At 38.1% G+C, this 22,857-nt stretch overlaps 5 protein-coding genes across 11 annotated transcripts in view; 2 read left to right on the top strand and 3 right to left on the bottom strand.

Annotated features, from left to right (window-relative positions):
• Positions 1–122: 122 nt before the first annotated feature.
• LOC128862134 (uncharacterized) lies at positions 123–8,838 on the bottom strand. Of its 4 annotated transcripts, none has more exons than XM_054100595.1 (9): positions 7,905–8,838; positions 4,519–4,791; positions 4,315–4,444; positions 3,281–4,250; positions 2,218–2,801; positions 2,101–2,153; positions 1,941–2,042; positions 1,165–1,484; positions 123–1,047 (listed from the first exon to the last, which is right to left on the bottom strand). In XM_054100595.1, exons 2-9 carry the CDS (start codon positions 4,593–4,595, stop codon positions 1,019–1,021), a joined length of 2,265 nt encoding a protein of 754 aa, XP_053956570.1. In that variant the 5' UTR covers positions 4,596–4,791; positions 7,905–8,838; the 3' UTR covers positions 123–1,018. The 4 variants fall into 4 exon arrangements, with proteins under 4 accessions (XP_053956570.1, XP_053956571.1, XP_053956569.1 ...); XM_054100596.1 differs by having other exon boundaries at positions 7,935–8,838; XM_054100594.1 differs by lacking the exon at positions 7,905–8,838 and having other exon boundaries at positions 4,519–5,192.
• Positions 6,133–7,224, top strand: LOC128862137 (uncharacterized). The gene is made up of 3 exons (XM_054100600.1): positions 6,133–6,436; positions 6,503–6,671; positions 6,747–7,224. Exons 1-3 carry the CDS (start codon positions 6,283–6,285, stop codon positions 7,066–7,068), a joined length of 645 nt encoding a protein of 214 aa, XP_053956575.1. The 5' UTR covers positions 6,133–6,282; the 3' UTR covers positions 7,069–7,224.
• A 203-nt stretch (positions 8,839–9,041) lies between the features above and the next one.
• Positions 9,042–11,879, bottom strand: LOC128862135 (pseudouridylate synthase 7 homolog). Its single transcript, XM_054100598.1, has 7 exons — positions 11,653–11,879; positions 11,402–11,589; positions 11,056–11,340; positions 10,879–10,987; positions 10,454–10,814; positions 10,180–10,371; positions 9,042–10,106 (listed from the first exon to the last, which is right to left on the bottom strand). Exons 1-7 carry the CDS (start codon positions 11,787–11,789, stop codon positions 9,183–9,185), a joined length of 2,196 nt encoding a protein of 731 aa, XP_053956573.1. The 5' UTR covers positions 11,790–11,879; the 3' UTR covers positions 9,042–9,182.
• Positions 11,880–12,897: 1,018 nt separating this feature from the next.
• LOC128860592 (negative elongation factor E) lies at positions 12,898–14,261 on the top strand. Its single transcript, XM_054098209.1, has 4 exons — positions 12,898–13,086; positions 13,147–13,664; positions 13,716–13,882; positions 14,146–14,261. Exons 1-4 carry the CDS (start codon positions 13,006–13,008, stop codon positions 14,220–14,222), a joined length of 843 nt encoding a protein of 280 aa, XP_053954184.1. The 5' UTR covers positions 12,898–13,005; the 3' UTR covers positions 14,223–14,261.
• A 297-nt stretch (positions 14,262–14,558) lies between these two features.
• LOC128860591 (uncharacterized) overlaps positions 14,559–22,857 on the bottom strand; it is a 53,536-nt gene continuing 45,237 nt past the window's right edge. For all 4 annotated transcript variants that reach the window (XM_054098204.1, XM_054098205.1, XM_054098206.1 and 1 more), the window contains 3 exons: positions 22,611–22,819; positions 22,301–22,537; positions 14,559–17,560 (listed from right to left, as the gene is read on the bottom strand). In XM_054098204.1, coding sequence (XP_053954179.1) covers positions 15,154–17,560; positions 22,301–22,537; positions 22,611–22,819 — 2,853 coding nt within the window. In that variant the 3' untranslated portion in view covers positions 14,559–15,153. The remainder of the gene's footprint in view (positions 17,561–22,300; positions 22,538–22,610; positions 22,820–22,857) is intronic.

Here is a 22,857-nt window from a genome sequence, read left to right as displayed (position 1 = left end):
TATTATTTATATGCATACGCATCGTATTGGTACACCAAATAATTAAACAATGGATTTTTTAACAAAATTCCCCACTACACTGTACGGTTTCTAAGCGAGATTCCACGACTTGAGAGAAAAAATACGTTATGACATTAGAGAAAAATACTTTATTTAAAACTGTTTTGCCGCATAAATTGCTTAAATAGCTAAATACAATATAATATATTTCCAATTTTTCTGTTTTCATTTCATCAAATACGTAAAATCACGATAAATGTAAATATCATTTGTGGTTTGGAATGTTTTTTCAATTATTTTTATCAACTACACATAGAGAGAGAGAAAATCGAAAAAAGTTGCATTTTGCATACCAACTGAGATGTTCATACATATGTACATGCATGTACTGGGGCATGCCTCAATATGTATGGACACAACTATCTATAGTAGGTATTGAATAAAGTTATCCACCGAATCAGATAATTTGTTTCAAGTTTATGAGTAACAAATGTTTCGTACTTTGAATAAAAGATTCAATGGTGTTCATATTATCTTAAAGTTTAAAACTTTTTCGTTTACAATGTGTGTGTATGTATGTAAATCCATATGAGCCTTTGTAAGTAGGTATAATTCACAAAAATATTTTATTTAGTTTGTATGCAAGTAGTAATTGTTACATTTGTTGTTTAGCGAATTGAGCTTAATCTCAAGTGGTTTCGTTTACTGGAAAGAATATACGTTCATGAATATATTTATCTTCGGAAGTTCTTACGTGCTTCATCAATCAAACTCACAAATATACATGACTATCTCTTCGTTGATACATTACTTGAAAGTTTTTATTTAAAACGTACTAACTGTTTTCTTGATTTGTTTTTCATTGTAAAAATTTTGATTAAAATAGTGTGGTTGGTATGATTTTATCATTAGTTAGATTTGGAACGACTTATGTAACGATCTCACTCCACTTGCAATCTCTGGCAATGCGTTGCCTTGTTCAAGCGCTTTGTGCATCTGTTCTAAATCGGCGACTACATCAAGCCTCAGACGATGTGCTTATTTGTTCTGTAAGACAAATTCACTTATATTTTTATTGTATTTATTATACAGTAATCGTAAGTGGGGCAAGTTCTGTGCTTGTTCAATTCTCATCTGTGCTTAAATGTGTTATTTTTCACTTACCATTCGGTAAGCTGCTAGCCATACTACTAATTACGCTAACATCGGTGCCTGATGGCAGCGACGATGCTGCTACACTTGTGCTTACACTGACGCTGATGCCATTGAGTGCGTTATGGCTACGTTTGTGCGTCGAAACAGTACTGTGCGTGGAAAACTTTTTGCCACAAGCTTCGGAGCGCTCCGAAAACCTTGACGTTGAAGGTGCCGCAGAGGTCACTGCAGTTGGCTGTGTTTCGTTGGCGGGTTGGTCATATGTTGAACGATGGGTAAATCGTTTTAGATGCACCTGCTGAATATTTTGTTGGTTACTGTTGCTGGAGCTGTAATGAAGAAAATTCTATTTGGAGTTGCCTATTTATTGTAAGCCTAAATACAGGCTCTAAACCTTTTGACATGTGTTATAAACTACAACTAATTCTCTTTTTACTCGATAGATGCGTTCCCAAAATATTCGTGTAAAGGGAGAATTAGGTGAAAACAATATTTAAAAATTCTTTAGAATTTATTTCGTGCTTACACATGTTAATTCATTAAATATACCGAGTCCCAGAGACTTTTCTGATACCAATTTAAACACTTCGTGCATGCGTCGAAAAATCTCAATCGATTTGCTCTATTATATTCAAGAAAAAATTAATTACGGGAATCGTGTTAAAACAAAAAAAATCGTGTGAAACTTATTTGTTTCTCTTTAACTCGTGTTAAATCAAATTCGTGTAAAAAGAGAATTAGGTGAACTTTGTTTCAATAACTTTGTGCTACATATTTGCGTTTACCTTTTTTGTTTATTATCTTTTTTGCTGTTGAACATGGCCAGCTCTATTTCGGTGTGTTCGTTGTTTAAGTGCCGCACCCAGTCTGCCGGAGTCTCAAAGGATCTATGAAAAAAAGTGCGTTATTCAGGTCTGCATTCAGAATTTCGTGTGAGCTATTTACATTGAGCATAAGTCACAGCAAAGTGTAACATGGCCTGTGCTATTCTCCTGCTGCTGCCAAAAATATTAAAAACTATTCAGTAAATTGTGAATTGTTCATTCGTTTATTTCGACTCACCGACACCCTCCTGCGCTTCTTAGGCACGTACGCCTTAACTAGCGCATCCCCTCCATTAGTCATAGCGGTGGCAGTATTTCCGCCACTGCTGCTTGTTATACCGGATGCCATATTTATAGATTCCGAATCTGTTGTTGTTGTATTGACAGCATGTGACTCCAAATGGCGTACCCACGATTTAGGCTCATCAAATGACTGTTTACACGTTTCGCACGCTAGCCGGGTATCGTAGTCACTTGAATCTTGCGCGGCTGTTTCCTGTTCGCTTTGGGGACTGTGTGGTTGGGCGCTTACCTCAAGCTTAACACTGGGACCACCAGGCGGCATTTTAAAATCCAAGGGTTGTTTGGGTGAATTCAAAGCGGTCTTAGATCGTCTAGATAAATCTGGGAGCGCATTGTCTGTGCCGGAAGTGGGTGTGGTCCAGTCGGCTGGTTCTTGCTTTATTGCGATAAAATTTTGTGGATGGGACAAAGGTGATGTGTTTGCCAGTCTACCGCCGACTTGCTCTGAGAAGTGATTATTACTTTTCGCGGGCGTTGAGTTTGTGTGTTCGTAAGAATCCGATAGGAAGTAATCACGAACTGAATATAGTTGAAAACGGAAGTTAAGGAAATCATTATTCAACTCTGTGCTGAACTCACTTAATAGGAGTATACGTGTGTGTATATGCACGAATATGGAAATATATGTTTGTATGAACAGAACATTTCATATTTACAAGGTATACGAATCCTCATTTCCTACATACGCATGCATACTCACAAGCTAAGGTATTGAAATTTAAATATGTAAATATTAGTTCTGACAGTAGATTAATGCCCTTCTAGCTTAGATGATCTAGAGTTTATCACATCCTGGCTATACAGGCTTTGCCATATTTAGGATCTAGGGCACGAAATAACGCCATAAGAAACTATATAGCCTATACCGTTTTAATTTTTCATATTCAACACAACGGAAATTTCCCTAAAATTTCCAAACTTAGAGTTTTTTTTTGGAAATTAGTTTCAACTTGTAATTCAATACAAATTTACCAAAACTTAACATTTCTAATACGTACTTCGATCGCTAGCGCTGACCCCACTGCCTCGATGCACATGCCTATCATAACTGGCCATATCAATATCCTCACGTTGCTCTTGTTCATCGGGTGGCCGACGAGATCGATCAGAGTACTCCCTCTCTAATAGCTGCTCACCCACGGTTGTTCGAATGGATTCGTCGTTTTGACTTCGTTGTCGGCGTCTTAATTGATTATCTTCGATTGGCATAGTGCAGCCACCTGAACAGCCCATTTCGTTGCACAAAGAGTTCGTCACTTGCAACTGATTTAATTGATAGCAACACTTTTCGTCAGGATCTATAGCAACCTCTTTGTTTACTGATATACCGCCGCACATATGGTGCTTACTACTTGACGTTGCGGAGGAAAGTAGACCAAGTTGAGATAATTTCGGTGACTTCACAATAACTGGACTATCCTTGGGTAAGACGGAAGCACCTAAACCACGAAACTGGTTGTGAGTTGGATGCATTTGCTGCGCGTGTGATTGCTGGATGTGCTGTGCAGGCGATGACTGCTGCGATGACAGCTGTTGTAAATGTCCCATAGTGTAGCGCGTTCCACAGTTACCGTTCACACCTGTTGGGCATTTGTTGACGACATACATATCACTTGTATGAGCGCTAGGAATATGTGCATGTGAAATAGATGTTAATGGTGGTTGGCTATTGGCGGCGCTTTGAATGTAGTGTGGATCACTGCCGTTAACCATAAGTGGTTCAGCCCTTGTTTGTGGATTGTGCGAATTAGATGATGTAGAAGAGGTGCGACATAAGCCACGAATTTTCAATATCTCGCCGCCTCTCAACACTTCACTAAGTATATCGTTGGCAACTGTGGCTTCGCCGCTATACATGTACTGAACTAAAATTTGTATGGCGCGGTGGCTTAGATCCGGAGGAAGCACTACGTAAAGTGTACCATTCGGCGAAGAAATCGGAGCTGTTTCAAACATCGTTGCAAAAAACTGGAGCAATACAAAAATTTAAGATAAAACTATTTTGGAATTGCTGTTTTTTGAGTGCACATACCTGACTGCAGGAGCTAAGTATAAATTTGTGCGCTGAAATACCCACGGTTGGTATACCATTCTCCGAATTATTCCCACTGGTACAGCTGCTGCTGGAACTGTACAGTACTACATCGGCAAACTTTTCATTTCTAAACAAAAAACAAATCGTAACTCATATGAAGGAACGGATTTTAATTGTATGAAGTGCGTGCATATCACTCACTTGTAAAGTGTGGCAACAGAGGAGTTCAAGTAGGACAAATGAGAGTCCCATTTCAAATGATAGTTTTCCGCTGCCATATTTTTGTGATGCAAACTTATCCACTGGATGTAAGCTTTTCTCTTCAGCGTGCTGCTTCGTATCACTACCTTTGCACCAATAACTAAAGTTTACTGCATCATGATGAACCATTTAAAAGTCCTAACATTTAAAGATAATGGTGACGCCTTATTGAAATTGTAAATGATTTCCGAATATGTTTCCATCATCAACGCGCTATTGTCAAAAAAGCACAAACGCTAGTAAATTAAATGACGTAAATCGATAAATCAATAATTTGTCTGCAATTTTGACCAACGACACAAGCAACACCCTCGCACTAGCGTACATATTATTAAGTGTGTGTGTGTGTATCACTGTTGTTTTTATCCGTCCAAGCACTGTCACCTCCCCACAATGTATACGACCCTCATGATTTTAAAACAACTATAACCGGAAAAGCGAACGAGTTACATGACTGAATTACATATGTAATAAAAAGGCGGATTAGAAGTTTTGAGTAAAGCGCGTAATCTCTTCGTGCACAATTTATTTTATCTCTTCTGTTAACGAGCTCCTAAGACTATCTTGAGAATTATATCTGTTAGGTGTACTCAACCGTGCAGGATATTTTCAAGTGCTCATTTCCGCTTTTTAAGCCAACCGATACGGCAGCGCCATTGAACGACACTAACAACCAGTGTTGCCGCGACCGCAAGATATATTGTAGAAAAAGAATGCTTTTTAATGCATTTAAAACTATTCACAGATTATCTCTCGATTTGATTATCAAACAATGTAATTCATTTCATGTTTAACTGGTCAAATAAATCGTTGTACTCATAAAAAATATATAACTCTTTTGGCTTGATAACTTTTTTGTAAAAAAAACTTGGTGACTTGAGAATAAATGGATGGATGCACAGCCGAACGTTGCCCATTTCAATTTATATTCTCCATTCAGAAAGTTCTAGCCGGATTCAGTATTACTTTACTACTTTCTCAGATGAATCTCTCATTTAAGACTTGGACTCAAATGATTATTTGACAAAGGAATAATTATCTAATATTCTAAATCTAAAATATAATGAAAAGTAGTGCTCAAACGCCTTCTCAATCTCTACTCTAAAGTGCCAAACCGCGTTTAAATAGTACCGCATTCTATTTACCAAATCAAAAACAAAATACATCGCAATAATTTGATTTCTTTTTAAATCTTTTCGCCTTTCAGTAATTGTAATAATAACACTTTTGGGCAATATTTTATCGAGCAACCGGTAGACGCCAAAATTTCCAAATTATTCGACAACAATCTACAGATGCCATATATGAATGGAAACCTTAATTATATAGCAGTACAAATGTAATCAAATAGTGTATAGTGTGCTCTTAAGCTCATTTCAATATAGATATATTCAATATTATCGATGTACTCAATATTTGCATAAAATTTTGAAATGAAAAAGAAATCATATGAATGTGAACTTTTTGTGCTTTGAAAGGTATCAAAATTTATACTAAACGGCAGCACTGCTGCAAACAATGGTACAGTGACACTGACGTTTATCTTTCAATGTCGTGTTTGCCTTTTATCTGTAATTCATTGTGTTTAGGTGTTTATTTCATTTATGTGCGAGACATTTTGCTGTTGTTAAAATAAAACTCAACACGGAATCGAAAGTACCTTAAACCACAAATACAAAAATAAAGTTTAATTAGACCAACAACATGACATCCAGATTGGATTTCGATACAAAACTAGTTGATTTGGTACGAGCAAATCCATTGCTTTATGAAAAGGAAGTACGTAGTTCACCATACAATCTCATGAAGAAGAAAGCTGAACTTTGGCGAAGTATTGCCTCATCTTTAGGTGTTGAAAGTAAGCGTAAAGTGTTTAAAAATATGCATATGTAGATATGTAAGCAAATACTTATTGTAATTTCAGCCAAGTACTGCGTGATACGATGGAAAAATCTTCGAGACAAATTTCGTCGCGAATTGCAGAGGTTACAGGAGATGGACCGCAAAGCAGGCGGCGTGAAGACCCCCAAAGGATCTACATGGCATTTGTTAAACAAAATGAGTTTCCTTGAAAGCCATATACGCCTACACTGGTGAGCAGTTTTAATATATCGAACCGCTTGAGTACCAAAATAATAATTACAACAAATACATGTATTCATAAATAGTTCACACAGTACGAAATGTCCCGCTAACAATATACGATCCAGCTGGATTGAAATGGATGCAGAGCAGCTTATTGAACAAGTAACAAACGAAGATGATCCTTTACAAGAAGCTATGGATGAGCAAACCGTCAGTTTTGATACAAAAAAGGATAATGTGGTGAATTCGCCTCCAGTCACGTCTTTTATGAAACGCATCGAGAGCTTGCTTGAAGGTATGGATGTTGCTAATCGAACTAAGGCTGAAAAACGCATTGTAGCGTATCTTTGTAAATGCCAACTCAAATCGCTGGAGAATGAGAGCATTGACGACGTAGTAATATAAAGAAGATTACATTTCAAACACTTTCCACTTTTACTCGTATCTCAGTTTTATACATACATCCAATATAAATTAATTATAAAGTAGGTTTAAGAACTAGTCAAAACTTAAGGAAAATAAAATAAATCATAAATTAGCTGTATGATTTGATAGAAGTAAGTAAGCAGTTAATTTTATTTGAGCACAAGCAATAAACCAAACAATAAAACTAATTAAAGGTGGTTTCCCCTAAATGGTTTTTTGCTGGTATTGCTGCAGTTAGTTTGTAGGCATTTGCAATGATAGTTTAAAAAACAATCAGATATGACATCTTCCAAGTACATAATGCGCCCTACTATTAGTGTGTCCTTCCTTTTCTGGATGTATCCTTAAAAAACAATATCGATTTCTTCAGATATGATTCACACTTGAACTCGTTGCTTCCGCCCTTCAATTGTAACCGCCGTCTTTGCTGGAGCGGGAAAATGATTTGCAAGTTGAAACATACATACGCACATATATTCCACCTCACATTTGCTTGACTTCAATGCATAATAGATAATATTCTAAAGAAGTCAAACTGTGCAAAGAAAGTGGGAGGTTTGGAATGGAATGAAAACTACAGTTAATTAGGCTTGCGCGCAAATTTGTTTAAACACACGAGTATGTATTTGTATGTATATATATTTATGATTGTTTATTTCTCCAATCAGCATTGTTGTTACTTTACAGATGGAGTAGTACTAATGTAGCAGTCGGTTGTATTGATTGATTTGCTTCTCAAAAAATCAATATATGAAAATTTTCAAAGTACTCGCACATTATCGCTTATGGCTAAGCCATTTAAGAATTTTACAAACCGTGCTAGTTTGAATTCCTCATTATTTTACTTTTATTTCAAGTTTCCACAAAGGCGCCAGGTTTCAACACTTCTCTCCATTAAATTTGTTTACTCGCATAAATACTCAAAAAACAAATCGCGATTAAACTTATTATTGAACTGTCTACTCTATTATCACTGAGGGAACACAAACTTTTTTGCCATTTCAAAATAAATTATGACTATATGGCAAAAGCCCGCACTTAATTTCTTTTTTTTTAATAAATTTTTTAAAGATACCGAAATTTTGCGTCACTACTGATGTTCGCTTCGTACAGCAATCCGTGTAAAAGTAACTGATTTGCGCCTACCGTCAATCTTATTGTCTGTATATGCGCACTACGCCATTTGTTGGTATATACATACATACGCATCACGGCATACGTATTGTGATTTGAGTTTCTTTCGGGTAACGATTTAAAGAGAGCTGCAGCGACTCAACTAAGCCACTAAATATGTATATACTAGCGCGCATTGAACCTTCAACTTGATTATTGGCCATTACGGCGACGTAAACAAACTTTTATTGCATGGCAGGCCAAAATAGATTTAACTTTCCATTAAACGAAGACCTCAATTCGCCGATACGGCGAAGAGTGCTATTGGCAAATAAGAATAATGCAATGCTCCGAGCAATTCGTTCCTCAGCGCTCTGTTGCTTTTAAGGTTTTTATTTTTGTTTTCCCACTGAAGTGCCCACAAAAAGTACACAATGCGACATTTTTAGTCAATGAATTTTGTGTGTCCGTTCTCAGGGTTTATGCACAGTACTTTTATATGGGGAATTTTATTTGAAGCACGACACTCCTCATTGAAGTATGAAATACCTTCGTTATAAATGCACCTTATCTTCGATTGTCAGGTCTGTAATGAATCATGTCAAGCATATGTAGCTGCAAACAAAAAACTGAATAGTATGTAACGGGGGGATAAGAGAAACGGGGAAATAATAAATACGTATTTAATTAAAAACATCATAAAATTATTAATACGGCTTTTAAATAAAAATTATACACCTTATTTCCTGCTAGATGCTGAAAAACGTGGCGTAAATTTATTCAGGGACATATATTTATGAAGAACTAAACCTTTCTTTATGAAAATTAAAGTATGGTCATTCATCTTTATATTTCTACGTTATTGTTTTAGATAATTTCGAAATGTTTTTATTATAAAAACTGTATATCTTTTATAAATACACAAACATTTTTTCATTTATTAGTGGGTCATACTACTACAAGCAAACATTGCACTGCATTTACCCATCTATTTTAGATTTTTTCACTTCGACTTCTTCGGAAACATCAGACTCAAACTTTCGCTTTTCGGCTGCTGGATCCGATTCATTGTCGTTTTTATCACAGCTCATTTGTTCCTTGTCTTCATTTGGGCTAGATTTTGATTGATTGCTATTATTTGCTTTATTCATTTCATTGTATTCTATTTCCATTTGATGCATAGCAGAGGTGTCCATTTTTAATAGCTCCCTCACTAACATCGTGGCATACACTGATTGTGGCAAACAGAAATCTAACAGCAAAGCCTTTAAATTGCCTTCTTCATCACCCTTTTCGATACCATCCCCTTTACCAGTAATATAGTCCCAATCGGATGCGATTAGTGTTTCCTCTGCAGAAGCGTATTTTCGAAATTTCCATGTTAATTCACTAGGCCTGATTAATAATTTTCGGTAAGTTCCAGCCATGGCATACGTTTTCACATTGTGACGTAATTTTTCCGATGATAGTCCATATTCTTCCAGAATTTCCTCATACCATGTCCCAACTTCATTGTTCGGATATGTTATATCATAGCCAGGTAAAGGCAGCACTACATCAAAAAGTGTGTAATTACCGCTAGAAATATCTTCTATGCTCAGTGCTTTGACTTTTCTCTTGAAAATAGAATCGCTGGCTTCATTCGCAACTGTGCAATTTTGCGAATTAGTACTTTCTGTTGAGGGGGCAACCTCTTCCTTGGCCTCATTGCCTTCTTTACTATCTTCGACAATAGCTTCTATTGTGGTTTCTTCAATGACACCATCAACTTCTTCTTTATTGCGATATACCAAATCGCCTGGTATCAGCTTCAATCCAAATTTGTGTATACGACGTGATGCAATGCGATTAAACACTAGACTTTGAAATGCATGAGGATAGAGCAGTAACATGTTGCGAGGTATCTATTATTCAAAAGCGCCCGAGAAAACATAAATAAATATTTGTTATAATCCAGCCATTATTCAGATGTCCCACCTTTCGTAATGCCGCAGAATAATCATTTTCGCCATATTTCGCCAATCCTTCTAGCAGTTTTTTTTCGATACAATCATTCGATTTAAACATTGCGGCCGCAGCGGCAGAGTTACGATCTGTCCACCATTTATTCCGTATTTTATCCATAAAAAAAACATCATTTGCGCGAGGTTTTAAGATCAATTCAGCAACCTATAAAATATATGATTCATTACTCAACCTGTTGCGACTAATGGGATTTAATACTAAAGTAACTATAGATTTAACTATTTACCGTTTTATAATCTGATTTTAAAAGTGCTACGCCAACTTCATAAGTGGGTATATCCGGATGATTACCAAATCGTTGCAAGCCGAAATAATTTAGAAAACCGTTGTCACGCAAATTCTGCAGTGCTTCCTCGATTTTGTCTTCATCTCCATTGACATGGCGTAGAGCGATTCTGAATTGATTTCCCTTTAAATCACCCAACTTTAACACATCGTTACTAAACTCAAAATTCCCTATGCGAACTTTGGACATTTGTGCAGCGCTCAGGATATGTGAGGGCTCGCGGCGTTTTATACAAAACTTCTGTGTCGTCTTTGCGCGCTTGTCTTTCGTACCACAGTAATTTATTTGTGAGGGGTGCAAACTGAGAGGTTAAATACCAATTTTTAAAACTCATACAAACGTTAAAAATTTGAAGAGCAACATACCACATACGTGAAGCTAATCTTGATGCTGCCTCGCTTGTTTCCATATTTTCCTTATATAGTAAGAAGTGTACATATTCTCCAGGGAAGGTCCATTGTTTTCTGTTCTCACCTGAATTTTAGCATATGTATATATATTTAGCACAATTATTCGACGTACACAATCCAATGTAAGTATACCTGGTTTACCCTTGGGCTTCGATATCCTTACGAATCGCTCTTCTTTAGAATCCTTTGTTTCATTAATTGTCGAACTTACTAACTTTTGCCCATATAATTGTTTCAATATATTATGTATTTGTGTGCGCTTTTCCTTGTCTAAGTTACTAACATTTATATCAATGGGGTGAGCTGCTGGATCTTTTGCTTTCATTGCGGCCAATGCACTAATTTTCTCCCATATATCTGCTGTTATAATTCCACCGAACTGGTCGCGTGAAGTAGCCAATTCTTCTTCGTTGAGAGCTGTAAGAATAATAAGGTGTTTACTATATACAAAACCCTACGACGAGCTAAGCAAACATACTCTCGACCGGCGATTTCGGAACTGACAAATCATTTAAATGCAAGACTTTTCCATTTGGATCAATTTCATTTACGTGAAAATCGGAGAACCGTGACTTCACAATTCCAGTGAACCCAGCACTTTCATTAACAAACTCAGTTATACCAACTTGATCCTCACGCAAACTCAGCCTGGTATTCACACCGTATCTGTAACCAACCCGTACACATTTCATCAATGAGCATGGAGGACTATAAACATGTGGGACTTACTCGCGCTTATGCATGCTTGCATGCTTATTTTCCCTTTTACCATAGTAACCATCTTTGCTGGACGCTGATGGATAATTAGTACGCTTCGGTGGACGCCAACCGCTTTGATTCTTAAAAGGCTTTCGATCTTTCCCCATAATAGAGGAATTTACTTCATATACGAAAGCAAAGGTTTGTAAAATAAGACCGCGTTGTGAGCTGATATCAAGATGTTTAGTTTTATATCGATACTTTTAATCGATATACCGAATCATTTCTTTTTGATAACAATAATAAAGGCCGCTTCAAAGTGATGCGGTACTAATAGCGTGGCATAAGATCGTGTTTAATACCGTAACGATAAAAACAAAAGTCCTCAAACTGAAGAATATGGTATTGCCCAATGAATGCTGCAGGGTCACAAGAAAAAATTGTTGCATATATTATTATTATTTTTTTTAGGGGATATATACAATATAACCCTCACATTAACAGGCACACTGAATACTAGGGCCTTCGTTGAAGTTGCATATACGAAATTTTAGCTTTAGCTCGCACAATTACATGAACGTACCCTCGAGAAATATTTACATCGTTTATTGTATTGCTGAAATAGTCTCCTGTCACGAATCCGGAAAAAATTCTATCTGTAATTCTGGCCTTTCCAAGTTTAGTTTTAACAACGAGTTATAACAATACCTCTAAAGCATTTTTTACTATTTCTCGCGATGGCGCCGTGGCAAGAGGTATATAATTTCTTATGCTTGACAATTTTCCCTTGTTTTCGCTTACTCTTCCTATTTTTTTTTTTTTTTGTTTATTCACTGTATTGACGTTACGGCAATTGGAATAACGCAAGCTTGTATTCTATCAATCTCGGGTTTCTCCCTCTTCAAGCAGTAAAATAAACAAAACTGGCTTGTAAGTGCAAATAGCAAGAATGATAGATTAGAAGATTGCGAGGACCGTGAAAGTAATTCTGGCTGGGAAGTAACAGAAAATTTGCAAGAAATAGAAGGGAAATTAGCTTGTGGGTATCAATAAAAATTAAAAACAATATAATAATAAATCGAATGCCACAATTGTTGATAATTGTTGAAAAGCGAATAAACTGAAGAAGCTACTTTTATAGGAAATAAAATCAGTATGTACTGTAAGCATAAAAGTCGATTCATCGAAAAAAATATATCGATGCTACGATATATTACATATTGGAAGCCTACATTTCTCGAGATTTTTGTCGATGCATCGAATGGTAAACATCGATTTTTCATTGCATCGATGTTTTTTGGACAATTCTAAGCCAAACAGAAATAAACATTTAGAGTGGTAATTGTGAGGAGTTTAATTTTTTCCTAATAACTAATTCGTATAATGGTTTACATACATTTTCCATCAAATTTAACAGAGGAGGAGCATATGCTTCAAGCCAAATATCAAAAGCTGAAGAAAAAGGTAATATGGGTTTCACCATTGCTCGGTTGAAAGCTATCTTGAACTGTTGCGTACTTGCAGAAAAAAGCATTGCAGGCCCTGAAGGCTCCAAAACCGGAACCAGAGAAACCGCTTACGCTAAAACGCCCTACAGATGCGCGCGATGCTCGGGAGGTTGCCCGCAAACTTATTAAAAGTGGTGCTATTCCCGCAATTCAAAAGCAGCAAACGAAGCAGGATCAGACTTCTTTTAAACGCCCCAAGGGGCAAGAACGTGCGAAACGCGCACCAGAAGCAAGTGTTGCGGCTTATCAACCATTCTCCTCTACACAAAATGACGTTGCACAAGAGACAATCATTAGTGAGATAATAAAAGAAGAACCGCGCATACAGAATCTCTATCAGCAGTTTGCCACTGAACGCGATCGCGAAGAACGAGGTCTGAATGATAAAAGCTCTTTGGACTCAACTCAGTCGGAGAAACCACGGGCTGGCAATACTATTTTTGTGTCAGGAAATAAGGTAACGGAAGAATTCTTGAAAAAAACCTTCAATGACTATGGCACAATTGTTAACGTGTCAATGGAAATCGAAAAATGGTGAGTGGGAAATATCTATTTTTCATTAAGTTACAAAGTATTTTTATGCAGTCGAGGGTTCGTGTCTTTTGCGAAAGCGGAGTCTGCTGATCGCGCCATTGCGGAAATGCATGGAAAAAGTGTTAACGGAATCAATTTGCAAGTACAACTGGCTCGACGACAACCACAGATTGAGCCTATTAACGATGCTACGTCATCGGCAGTGTGGTCGTCCATTGGTGAGCAAACAATTTTATATCTAGTAATTTCTTGACATATTGAATAATTGTTCCATAAATATCGTACGATGTTTTTAATTCCTAACGAAGGGTTGAACTACGAAATTCTGACACATTTTCAATCACAAAGTCATAGTTCTACTATATTATTATAGTTGCATTCTCTTACATATATACATACATATAGTATGTATTTAGGTTGAATATTCACATCTCCATTTTTATGAACTTTTAATAATTTTCTTTCTTTCTTTGCTTTGCAGCGGCTAGCACGTCACAGAAGGGCAGTCACAAAGACCGCCGCGAGATGGTTCAGTATGACGAGGACTTTTTACTGTAAGCCAGTTGTAAACAAGTCGTTTTCTATAAAAATATATATGTATATAAAAACTTAATAATCACCTTTTCTGCGCGTGTTTAAATTAACATTTTAAACGTGAAGGTAGTAAGACGGCTCGAGCATACAAATGTAGTTTGTTTGAACTTTGCTTTATTGAAAAAATGTACACTTTCAGTATTTCTAAATATGAGTGTGTTTGAATTTTGAATACAATTATTTTAAATAATAAATATTGTAGATTAGATAACAATACATAAATTATGAGCGATCAAATAAATACGTTACTATTGATTGCTTAAAAATAAATAACTCAAGTAACCGATTATTTCAAAAATGAATAATTTAAACAAACTACGAAACGTATAATGAATGATACTTGATACGGTGTCAATGCGAGTTAATTTTACAGTTAATATATGCCTGTATACGAGTATGTATATGAGTTGCCATCAATAATATGGTTTTAAATTTTAGGTTCGTATTGAAATTTCCATTGCAAAAATATATATCCTATCCATATTTACATATTGGTATGCAAATATATATGCAATATACATATGTTAATTAGTGTGAGTTAGTTCCAGAAATCGCCATCGGCATAGTAAGTTGCTCGTCGTCGATTTAAACTCCTTCGTTTAGTTTTCGTATAAAATGATAAGATATTTTGAATAAATTGTATTTCGTAGCTTTCTTTCAGAAATCATTAAAAAAGAGATCGCCGTATCATACTCAATTCCTACCGATCTCAAATCAGTCACTTAAGGTGTGATATTTTAGATTATCTTTAGATAAGCCCGTGGCCATTCTATTTCATATTAGAATTTTCACCAAAACATAAAATGCAAAAAACTCTTATCACTGGCTTGGTGTGGGCATTGCTTATTCGACCTCTGGAAAAACAGGAACTAAAAAATATGTGACCCACATAATTCTATGACTGACGTGGCCCACTCCCTGGTGGGTTGAAAAAGTCCCAATGATGAGTGTGCACATTTTTGCCCGAAAGCATGTATACAATCAATGTAAACGATATGGCAACGAAAAGGGCCACCAATGTCGGAATATGGTGTATCTGCGCTTCAATATTTTTGTCTGGCTCACCGCCTCGAATTGCGGCAGTTAAACGGTTTATCATTTGAACAATCGACAAACTGCAAGCTGATATGAATTGCTTGCCTGCCTTTGATACAGTTTGTTGCTCGAGAGGTGGGCGTGTACTGCTGCGGGAGCGTCTGCTATGTGAACGAGAGCGCGTTTCTTCCCTCTCTGCCAAGTCATCATAGTCTTCGCATTCTGAACAAGACGAGTCGCATCTGCGATGATGGCGATGATGATGATGGTGATGTCTCCTATGTTGGGGGGCTTCATTACCATCGCCACTGCCGCTATATGGTTGCTCGTCGCCCCGTCGTAAATTATAGAAACCCAAGGGCGGTAATGATTGCAGATACTCGGTCGTGGTGTATACTGGAGGTGGGGCGTTGACATTAGTTGGGAACGACGCCGGATCAGTTTGAGTCTCTTCATCGTAGTTTCTTAGCTGTTGAAGAGCGATTTCGTCGAAAGCACCGGTCGTTCGCTTGGCTGTTTCTAAGTCACGTTGACGTGGCGGTTTTGGAGGCGGGATAACTTCCTTCACAGGAGACCTTTCTTCGGCAGATATCGCTTCGGCACTCCCTTGCAAGCTAGTTTGTGTTTCAACCGTGAGTAACTGGCTGCGGTCGCAGCTGCGCACGCGCCCTACAATATCTTCAATGAAGCCTTCAATATTGTTTACAATCAAATTTCCCGATTTGCATTCTAATTCCTCGGCCGATATTTGCGTGCCATGGAGCTGTGCAACCATAATTTGGCCAGCTTGAAGTGCATGCACACGTAAACGTTCAACCTCAAGTTCTCCTAAGTGCGCGGGAAGTTGAGGTTGAGGGGATATTGCTACCGCTGCCGCAGGTAGCAACGATGGCACAGGTGTTAATTCCTTTGAAGCTTCTTCCAAATAAGTGAGTGTGGGCGGTATATCAACTGTTGTTGACTTGCGGCGCGGCGGGGGTAATGGTGGCTCTTCGACAACTTTGTTTTCCTCTATGCACTCGGATCCCACAATGTTCGTTGAATCCAATTTATAGTCTAGGCTGCCACCTTCAGCTTCGTAAGCGTCCACCTCCTCTTGTACAAGGTTCTGTTCTTCTATTGGTGCACTTTCGCTCTCATTTATTTTCTGCTCATCTTCAGAAGCAGATGGAAGCGTTTCCATCTCTTTGGTTTCAGATAACAATTCGTATCCTTCGTGTTGCTCATCCTCTTCCTCTCTCCCTGACGTTTCTTCTTCTAAGTAATTAGTATAATTTGAAGCAAGTGTACCTTCGTCTGAAATCTTTTCATTGTAATCAAATTCATTTGTTTCGCCCTTCTCACTTTCAACCTTTTCCTCTTCATAGTTACTATCACCTTGAGCGCGTAGCTCATCAAGTGCAGCATTTAGTTCTTCAGAGCTTGGGCCAATGGAATAGTCGCTAAGTGCATGTTTTGACTCTTCCTCTTCGTCATGAGAGGTCGCTTCCACATCGGACTTACTTTGTTGTGAACTATCGGTTAGAAGGCCTTCTCTGCGTAATTCTTCCTCTTCAAGATCTAGGTCGTCAATTGGTCGTACAATTAGCGACGCTTCCAGCATTGTCTCACTTTGTTGGCTAGGTATAGGCGTTGATACGCGTCGTTCAATAACTACGGCAGAGGGTGTCTGTGGGCGACTTTGAGATTTGGATCGATCGGCTTGCGAGGATGCGCGAGATCGCTCTGACATGCTTCGTTGGTTAGCATCGCGGAATCGTTGCAATCCGCGCGTTAATTGTTCTTCTTCGGTGAGCTGAGGTGCAGACTCTTCAGAATCTTTAGATTTCATCTCCTCTTCTCTCAATAACTCATCTAACGTTTTTCTCATGCTGTTTATGCGCGGTTCAATAATTCTCATATCATCGGTAATTTCGAATTCCTCGCATTCAAAGTCGTCCGGTAAAGGGTCTGTCTGTGTGGAAACTTCAACTTCAGGTATATGCGTTTCTTCCTCATCTAAATCAACATCGGTCGGATCGTAACTATCAGCAGTGGAGGATGTGGCAATTTTTTCATCACCGATATCGCGGTCATGCAGCGAACTGAAAGCACTGTGCGCCAAACTTTTGCTTTCGGTGCGTTGGCGCTTTTCGCGCGGTGGGCGAGGAGGAGGGGGCAATGGTCGGAATTTCATTTTGTTTATAATCTCTCCGGATTGCAAATCACGTGGTGATTCCGGACGCTCCTGTTGCAACGCTTCCGGCTCTTCATAATCGTCATCCAGTCTACGGAGAGTTTCGTTTGAAAGGACGGAAAGTGAGAATTGGAGGCAAATTAAAAAGTGGTAATACTATTAATACATTGGCTGCTGCTACTAAAAAGCCAAGCCCTAAACCAACAACAAAGGAAGCATCCAAAGAATATAATTTAACAAACATCAAAAACAAAGAAACAACACCAAAAGAAAAAGCAATGCGTTGATTGATTTTTATTTTCTTCTACGCTCATACTTATATGTATGTAAGTGTGTATGAATATATTAATGTATGCAGGTCTGCATGTAGATGTAGTGTGTACATTTGTATATTTGCGTGTGTGTTTGGTTGCACTATATTAGCGTAATTGTATAAATATTTTTTATTAATAACAATAATATTTTCCTGAACCTTAGGTAGGCATGTAAAGCTGTGAGTAATAGAGATGCAGTAAATTCCATATTAATGGCAAACTTACACATCGTCTGTAAGCTACATTTCTATTGGGTTACAGGCCATTAGGGAGGGAACGAGGTAATGAACGATATAGCGGAAAACGGGGTCTTTTCTATCCCCGCATTTTGTCAAATACGAAAGTCAGTACGAATATTTAACAACGAATATGAACAAAAACGAACTAGACGAAAACATGACCAAAACTGATGCGTTCAACTAAAATGCAAGTACTCCGACCAATCGCAGGAAAACACGATTAGATTGCATTAGAAACGATGTAATCCGCCCGAAACTGGAATAAACGGCATCGTTAAGTTTACCAGAATAAGAGCGACCATGTGACAAGGGCTGTTCGAGAGTCTCGAACAACTGTCTGGCTTACATGTCAACAACCCAATAAGGGTCATGCTGTAAATAACCGTTAAACAAGTTGGATTCTGAATGAATCACCACTTCAACCAACCAACATAATGTTATATGTATCTGTAAATTGTGTGAAGAAAAACAGGGGCAAACCTATAATAAAAGAATAAGAATAAGCAGCAAGTTGGAAATGCCTCCTTAAATTCGCAATAGAAACAGGCACCATGCGGGTGGACTATTTTAAAACACAAACACATGAACTCCATCTGGTATCACTATGGACCGATAGCGCCTCTGCGCGACTGCAAGTCAACCAGTTCACCCTAACCTAAGCCAAACACATCGTCTAGGCGTTAGTAGGCTACAGTGAGTCAGAAATATACATACAATTACGAGTCTAGATCAAAAATTGAAAACCCTCAACTTTAACAGCATGACATATGTTTGAATGTATGTATGTAGTAGCCTGGTGCAAATAAACGGTTTTTTTTTTGAGGTTAGGTTTTCAAGATGAAATAAAACGTACATAATTTAATGTTATGGCCAAGAATTTAGCTTTATTATAAAGATAAGGGTTTGCCATTATGTTTTAAAAATGATTTCGGGCAAGTGGCCGCCGCGGCTGGCTCGAATAAATTCCAGCCGAGAGGCCCAATTTTCGACCACTTTTTGCAGCAATTGGGGCCGTATGTCAGCAATAACGCGCCGAATATTCTCTTCCAAGACGTCAATCGTCTCGGGCTTATCTGCGTAGGCAAGCGACTTCACATAGCCCCACAAGAAATAGTCCAGCGGTGTTATATCGCACGATCTTGGAGGCCACGCCACAGGTCCACGGCGCGAGATAATGCGCTCACCAAAAGTTTCCTTCAATAAATCGATTGTTGCGTTGGCTGTATGGCATGTAGCGCCGTCTTGTTGGAACCAAAGGTCGTCCACATCAACATCGTCCAATTCAGGCACGAAAAAGTCATTAATCATGGCTCTATAGCGCTCTCCATTGACTGTAACATTATGGCCGGCTTCATTTTTAAAGAAATATGGACCAATGATTCCCTCTGCCCACAGAGCACACCAAACAGTGACTTTTTGAGGATGTAACGGCGTCTCAGCAATGGCTTGTGGATTATGTTCACTCCAAATGCGACAATTTTGCTTATTGACATACCAATTCAACCAAAAGTGAGCTTCATCGCTGAACAAAATTTTCTTGTGAAAATCGGGATCGGTGGCCATCTCGTTTTGGGCCCATTCACCGAACGTGCGACGCGTTTGTTCAGGTGGAAGTCTATTCATTATGAAATGGCAAACCCAACTGAGCATAAATCAAGTGACAGCTGTCAAAAATACCATCTACGAAAAAAGTAGTGCCAACTTGAAAACCTAACCTCTAAAAAAAACACCCTCTATTTACTAAAATCTATTATTCGCCAATGCGAATAAGAATAGCAACAAATATCAATGAAGACATGCATCAAGAAATTCACGTTAGAACTAATAAAAAGACATTGACCACGGTCTAATACAAAGAAGAGCTCAGATCTAAACTGTGTTGTTGGAAAAAAATATCGGCAGTAGGCTGTGCGATCGAAACCTACTGCAAAATGAAGACCTTGGCCTTTCTGTCAAGGGAACTTTTTTTAAAAATACCATCGGTCGTTTAGTGGAAGCGTGAAACTTTAGCAACCCCCATAAGTAGCACAACATCAACATCTTAAACTGGAGGAGAAGTTAGGCCTGCCCAGGATGTATGTGCTTTATGCACCCTAACAATAACATACAACTTTTTAAGGAAATTGAAAGCTAAAAATAAAATAAAACAAATGGTTTCATATGAAATTTTAGCACAGCTTTCTCAACAAGAGGAAATTAGTTTTTTTATCACATTAATTATACATCTATTAATTCAATGTGTGTATGTATGTGTAATTGGTGTTTACACCCTTTTTAATGTTTTGCCGAGCTCCTCCTCCTATTTGTGATGTGCGTCCTGATGTTGTTCCACAAATGGAGGGACCTACAGTTTCAAGCCACCTCCGATGGGCAGATATTTTTTATGAGGCGCTTTTTTCATGGCAGAAATATATAGTCGGAGGTTTGAAATTGCCTACCGAGGGGCGACCGCTATCGGCCGCCCTAGCCGAATGGTTGGTGCTTGACTACCATTCGGAATTCGCAGAGAGCGTAGGTTCGAATCTCAGTGAAACACCAAAATTAATCCAATAGAGAGTTAGATAATTCACCACTTGAACTCAACCCTCGGCAGGCAATGGCAAACCTCCGAGTGTATTTCTGCCATGGCAACTCTCCTCATAAAAAAAGGTTAAAACGGCTGGAAAAGGTTCCTCCATTTATGGAACAATATTAAGACGTTTACAACAAATAGGTGGAGTTCGGTCAAACACCCAATATGTTTACGCGCCAATATGTATTTATAAAGGGTGATCTGATTGGAGGAACTTTTTTCAATAGGGTTTTTTGACAGATTACGCATGACTACTGTCAAACTAAACACATAGTTTTTTTCAGTATTCATTGAAATCTCATCATGGAAAGGTCTACCGCCTCAACACCGCTTATAAATCGTACAATTGTTTTAGGAAAATCGACACTCTCTGAAAAGTGTTCATCGCACGCTCAGAAACCGAATTTTGTTCAGCGATGAGCATACGTCAATACGTAAAATTGCAGTATTTTGGCTGTAGAGCAACCCGAAGCCATTCAAGACCATTGCATCCATGAAAACAAGCGTTTGGTGCGGCCTATGGGCTGGAGGAATCATCGGCCCATAGTTTTTCAAAGACGAGACTGGCGCCAAATTAACAGTGAATGGCGAACCTATCGCGCCATTAAACGCTACTTGCCATACAGCCCGTGAAACAATGGATTTACTGCGTTGTCGTTTAAGTGAGCAATTTATCTCTCGTCTCGGACCAGAAAAAGAGGAAGAGGAGCTCGGCCAAACACCCTGTACGCGCTAATTATATATGTAAAATCTGAATGCTTTGTGGATAAACTAACTTCGGTTGATACAATGGAAGCCAACATTACTAAAGTTATTCCCGAGATACCGGACGAAGTTCTACAGCGAGTCATTGAAAATTGGTATTTACGGATGACCGAATTACGGCGCAGTTAAGGTCAAAAATAGATGTCATGAATGATTCTACGCAAAAATAATAAAGATTGCCCAATCAAGTTGAATTTTCGTTGTTTTATTTCAATTTAAAATCCGATACCTCTAAATTGATCGCCCTTTATATGGAGGTATATAATAGCTTGGTTTGGGCGTCATACTGGAGGAGTCCTTGGACCTTAAACAGTTACAGCGTATGCCGAGTGTTATCGGTCGGTGCATACACGTTTTGCTTCAAAAGTTAAGGGCAGAGGTTCAGAGAATCTGTTGTTTAGCTAGACTAGGCCACTTCTCACTCAGCTAGAACCAGTTGAGTTTAGCGTATTACCTCATATAGATTTTTTGGTGGAGGTTATTCAAATGGTGTTTAATTAATGACAATCGTTCTATTTTTTATGTGAAATAGAAATCATGTTGAATTTCTTATAAATTCGAATGCTGATAGTCTTGTGCAAACCGACACACACACATAAACAAAGGCACATAAGATTAATAGACTACATATAATTATTATTAGTGATGCAATGCGACTTGTTTTGGCCCCCTTCAAATTTTTGCCTCATGCACTTAATCTGCATAACATTACTTATATATACAGTTATATAAAAGTAAATACTTTAAATATTAACAAAAAATAAAACAAAATGGACGTTTAGTTAATTAAGCATAAAAAATAAGGTGCATTCAGTGATAAAAAGTTAGCCAACACAGCAATGCATAAATTTTTTTTAAACTAAAATTTTTTATAAATTTTGCCTTCAAACGTGTTTGACAACTAAAAATTGTAGCAGCTTGTTTTCAATTGTCGTTCTTACATTTGCGGCGTCATATCTACGCTAGAAGTGGATTTTCGTCGGGGTGGGACTGGTTCCTCCATTGTGGACGGCGTATATGCCTGCGGCGGCGGTGGTCGCTCTGGCGGCGGCGGTGTGCGGTCCTTGGCAAATCCACTAGATATGGTAGTGAAACGTTCACCTGGCGATCGTGAAAATTTCTTTCTACGAGCTGGTGGTGTTGGTTTCGGCAAGTGTTCCTTCCGTACAATCGCATAACTTCGGGAAGTTATATAAAAAAAAATACAAATGAATTGAATAGCGACATAGTACATACAGCCATTTTACTTACCCATCGTTCTCCATCATATCGATAATAAACTTGTCTCCCTGTGGCTCACCATTTTCATCAAATCTCATTGATTCGGCTTCAGGCGAAGTTCGGTCTTCTTCTTCAAATCTGGAAGTCGGTCTGGATTTTCGGCTCTCCATTGTGGGTGTGAATTTCTCAGATGAAGTAAGAGAAATAGGATATTCATGCTCAGTGCGATAAACTATTACCTAAATGATTAATAATATTAAAGGAGCCGTTAAGGTGT

Source organism: Anastrepha ludens, chromosome 4, assembly GCF_028408465.1.
Source record: "Anastrepha ludens isolate Willacy chromosome 4, idAnaLude1.1, whole genome shotgun sequence".
NCBI classification, from domain to species: domain Eukaryota; kingdom Metazoa; phylum Arthropoda; class Insecta; order Diptera; family Tephritidae; genus Anastrepha; species Anastrepha ludens.
Note: the sequence above shows the minus strand (reverse complement) of the source record. Positions and strands in the feature narration are given on the sequence as shown.

What these genes read in the sequence shown, in the direction of transcription:
- LOC128862134 (XM_054100595.1), bottom strand. Translation starts at nt 4,595, where the DNA reads ATGGCAGCGGAAAACTATCATTTGAAATGGGACTCTCATTTGTCCTAC. An exon ending in TCTGTTGCCACACTTTACAA is followed by an intron (nt 4,445 to 4,518) that starts GTGAGTGATATG and finishes TTTTTTGTTTAG; the next exon opens with AAATGAAAAGTTTGCCGATG. An exon ending in GGCTAGCAGCTTACCGAATG is followed by an intron (nt 1,048 to 1,164) that starts GTAAGTGAAAAA and finishes TTTGTCTTACAG; the next exon opens with AACAAATAAGCACATCGTCT.
- LOC128860592 (XM_054098209.1), top strand. Translation starts at nt 13,006, where the DNA reads ATGGTTTACATACATTTTCCATCAAATTTAACAGAGGAGGAGCATATG. An exon ending in ATCAAAAGCTGAAGAAAAAG is followed by an intron (nt 13,087 to 13,146) that starts GTAATATGGGTT and finishes GCGTACTTGCAG; the next exon opens with AAAAAAGCATTGCAGGCCCT. An exon ending in GGCAGTGTGGTCGTCCATTG is followed by an intron (nt 13,883 to 14,145) that starts GTGAGCAAACAA and finishes TTTGCTTTGCAG; the next exon opens with CGGCTAGCACGTCACAGAAG.
- LOC128862135 (XM_054100598.1), bottom strand. Translation starts at nt 11,789, where the DNA reads ATGGGGAAAGATCGAAAGCCTTTTAAGAATCAAAGCGGTTGGCGTCCA. An exon ending in GAAGCCCAAGGGTAAACCAG is followed by an intron (nt 10,988 to 11,055) that starts GTATACTTACAT and finishes GCTAAAATTCAG; the next exon opens with GTGAGAACAGAAAACAATGG. An exon ending in AGATTAGCTTCACGTATGTG is followed by an intron (nt 10,815 to 10,878) that starts GTATGTTGCTCT and finishes TTAACCTCTCAG; the next exon opens with TTTGCACCCCTCACAAATAA.
- LOC128862137 (XM_054100600.1), top strand. Translation starts at nt 6,283, where the DNA reads ATGACATCCAGATTGGATTTCGATACAAAACTAGTTGATTTGGTACGA. An exon ending in CTCATCTTTAGGTGTTGAAA is followed by an intron (nt 6,437 to 6,502) that starts GTAAGCGTAAAG and finishes TTGTAATTTCAG; the next exon opens with CCAAGTACTGCGTGATACGA. An exon ending in AGCCATATACGCCTACACTG is followed by an intron (nt 6,672 to 6,746) that starts GTGAGCAGTTTT and finishes ATTCATAAATAG; the next exon opens with TTCACACAGTACGAAATGTC.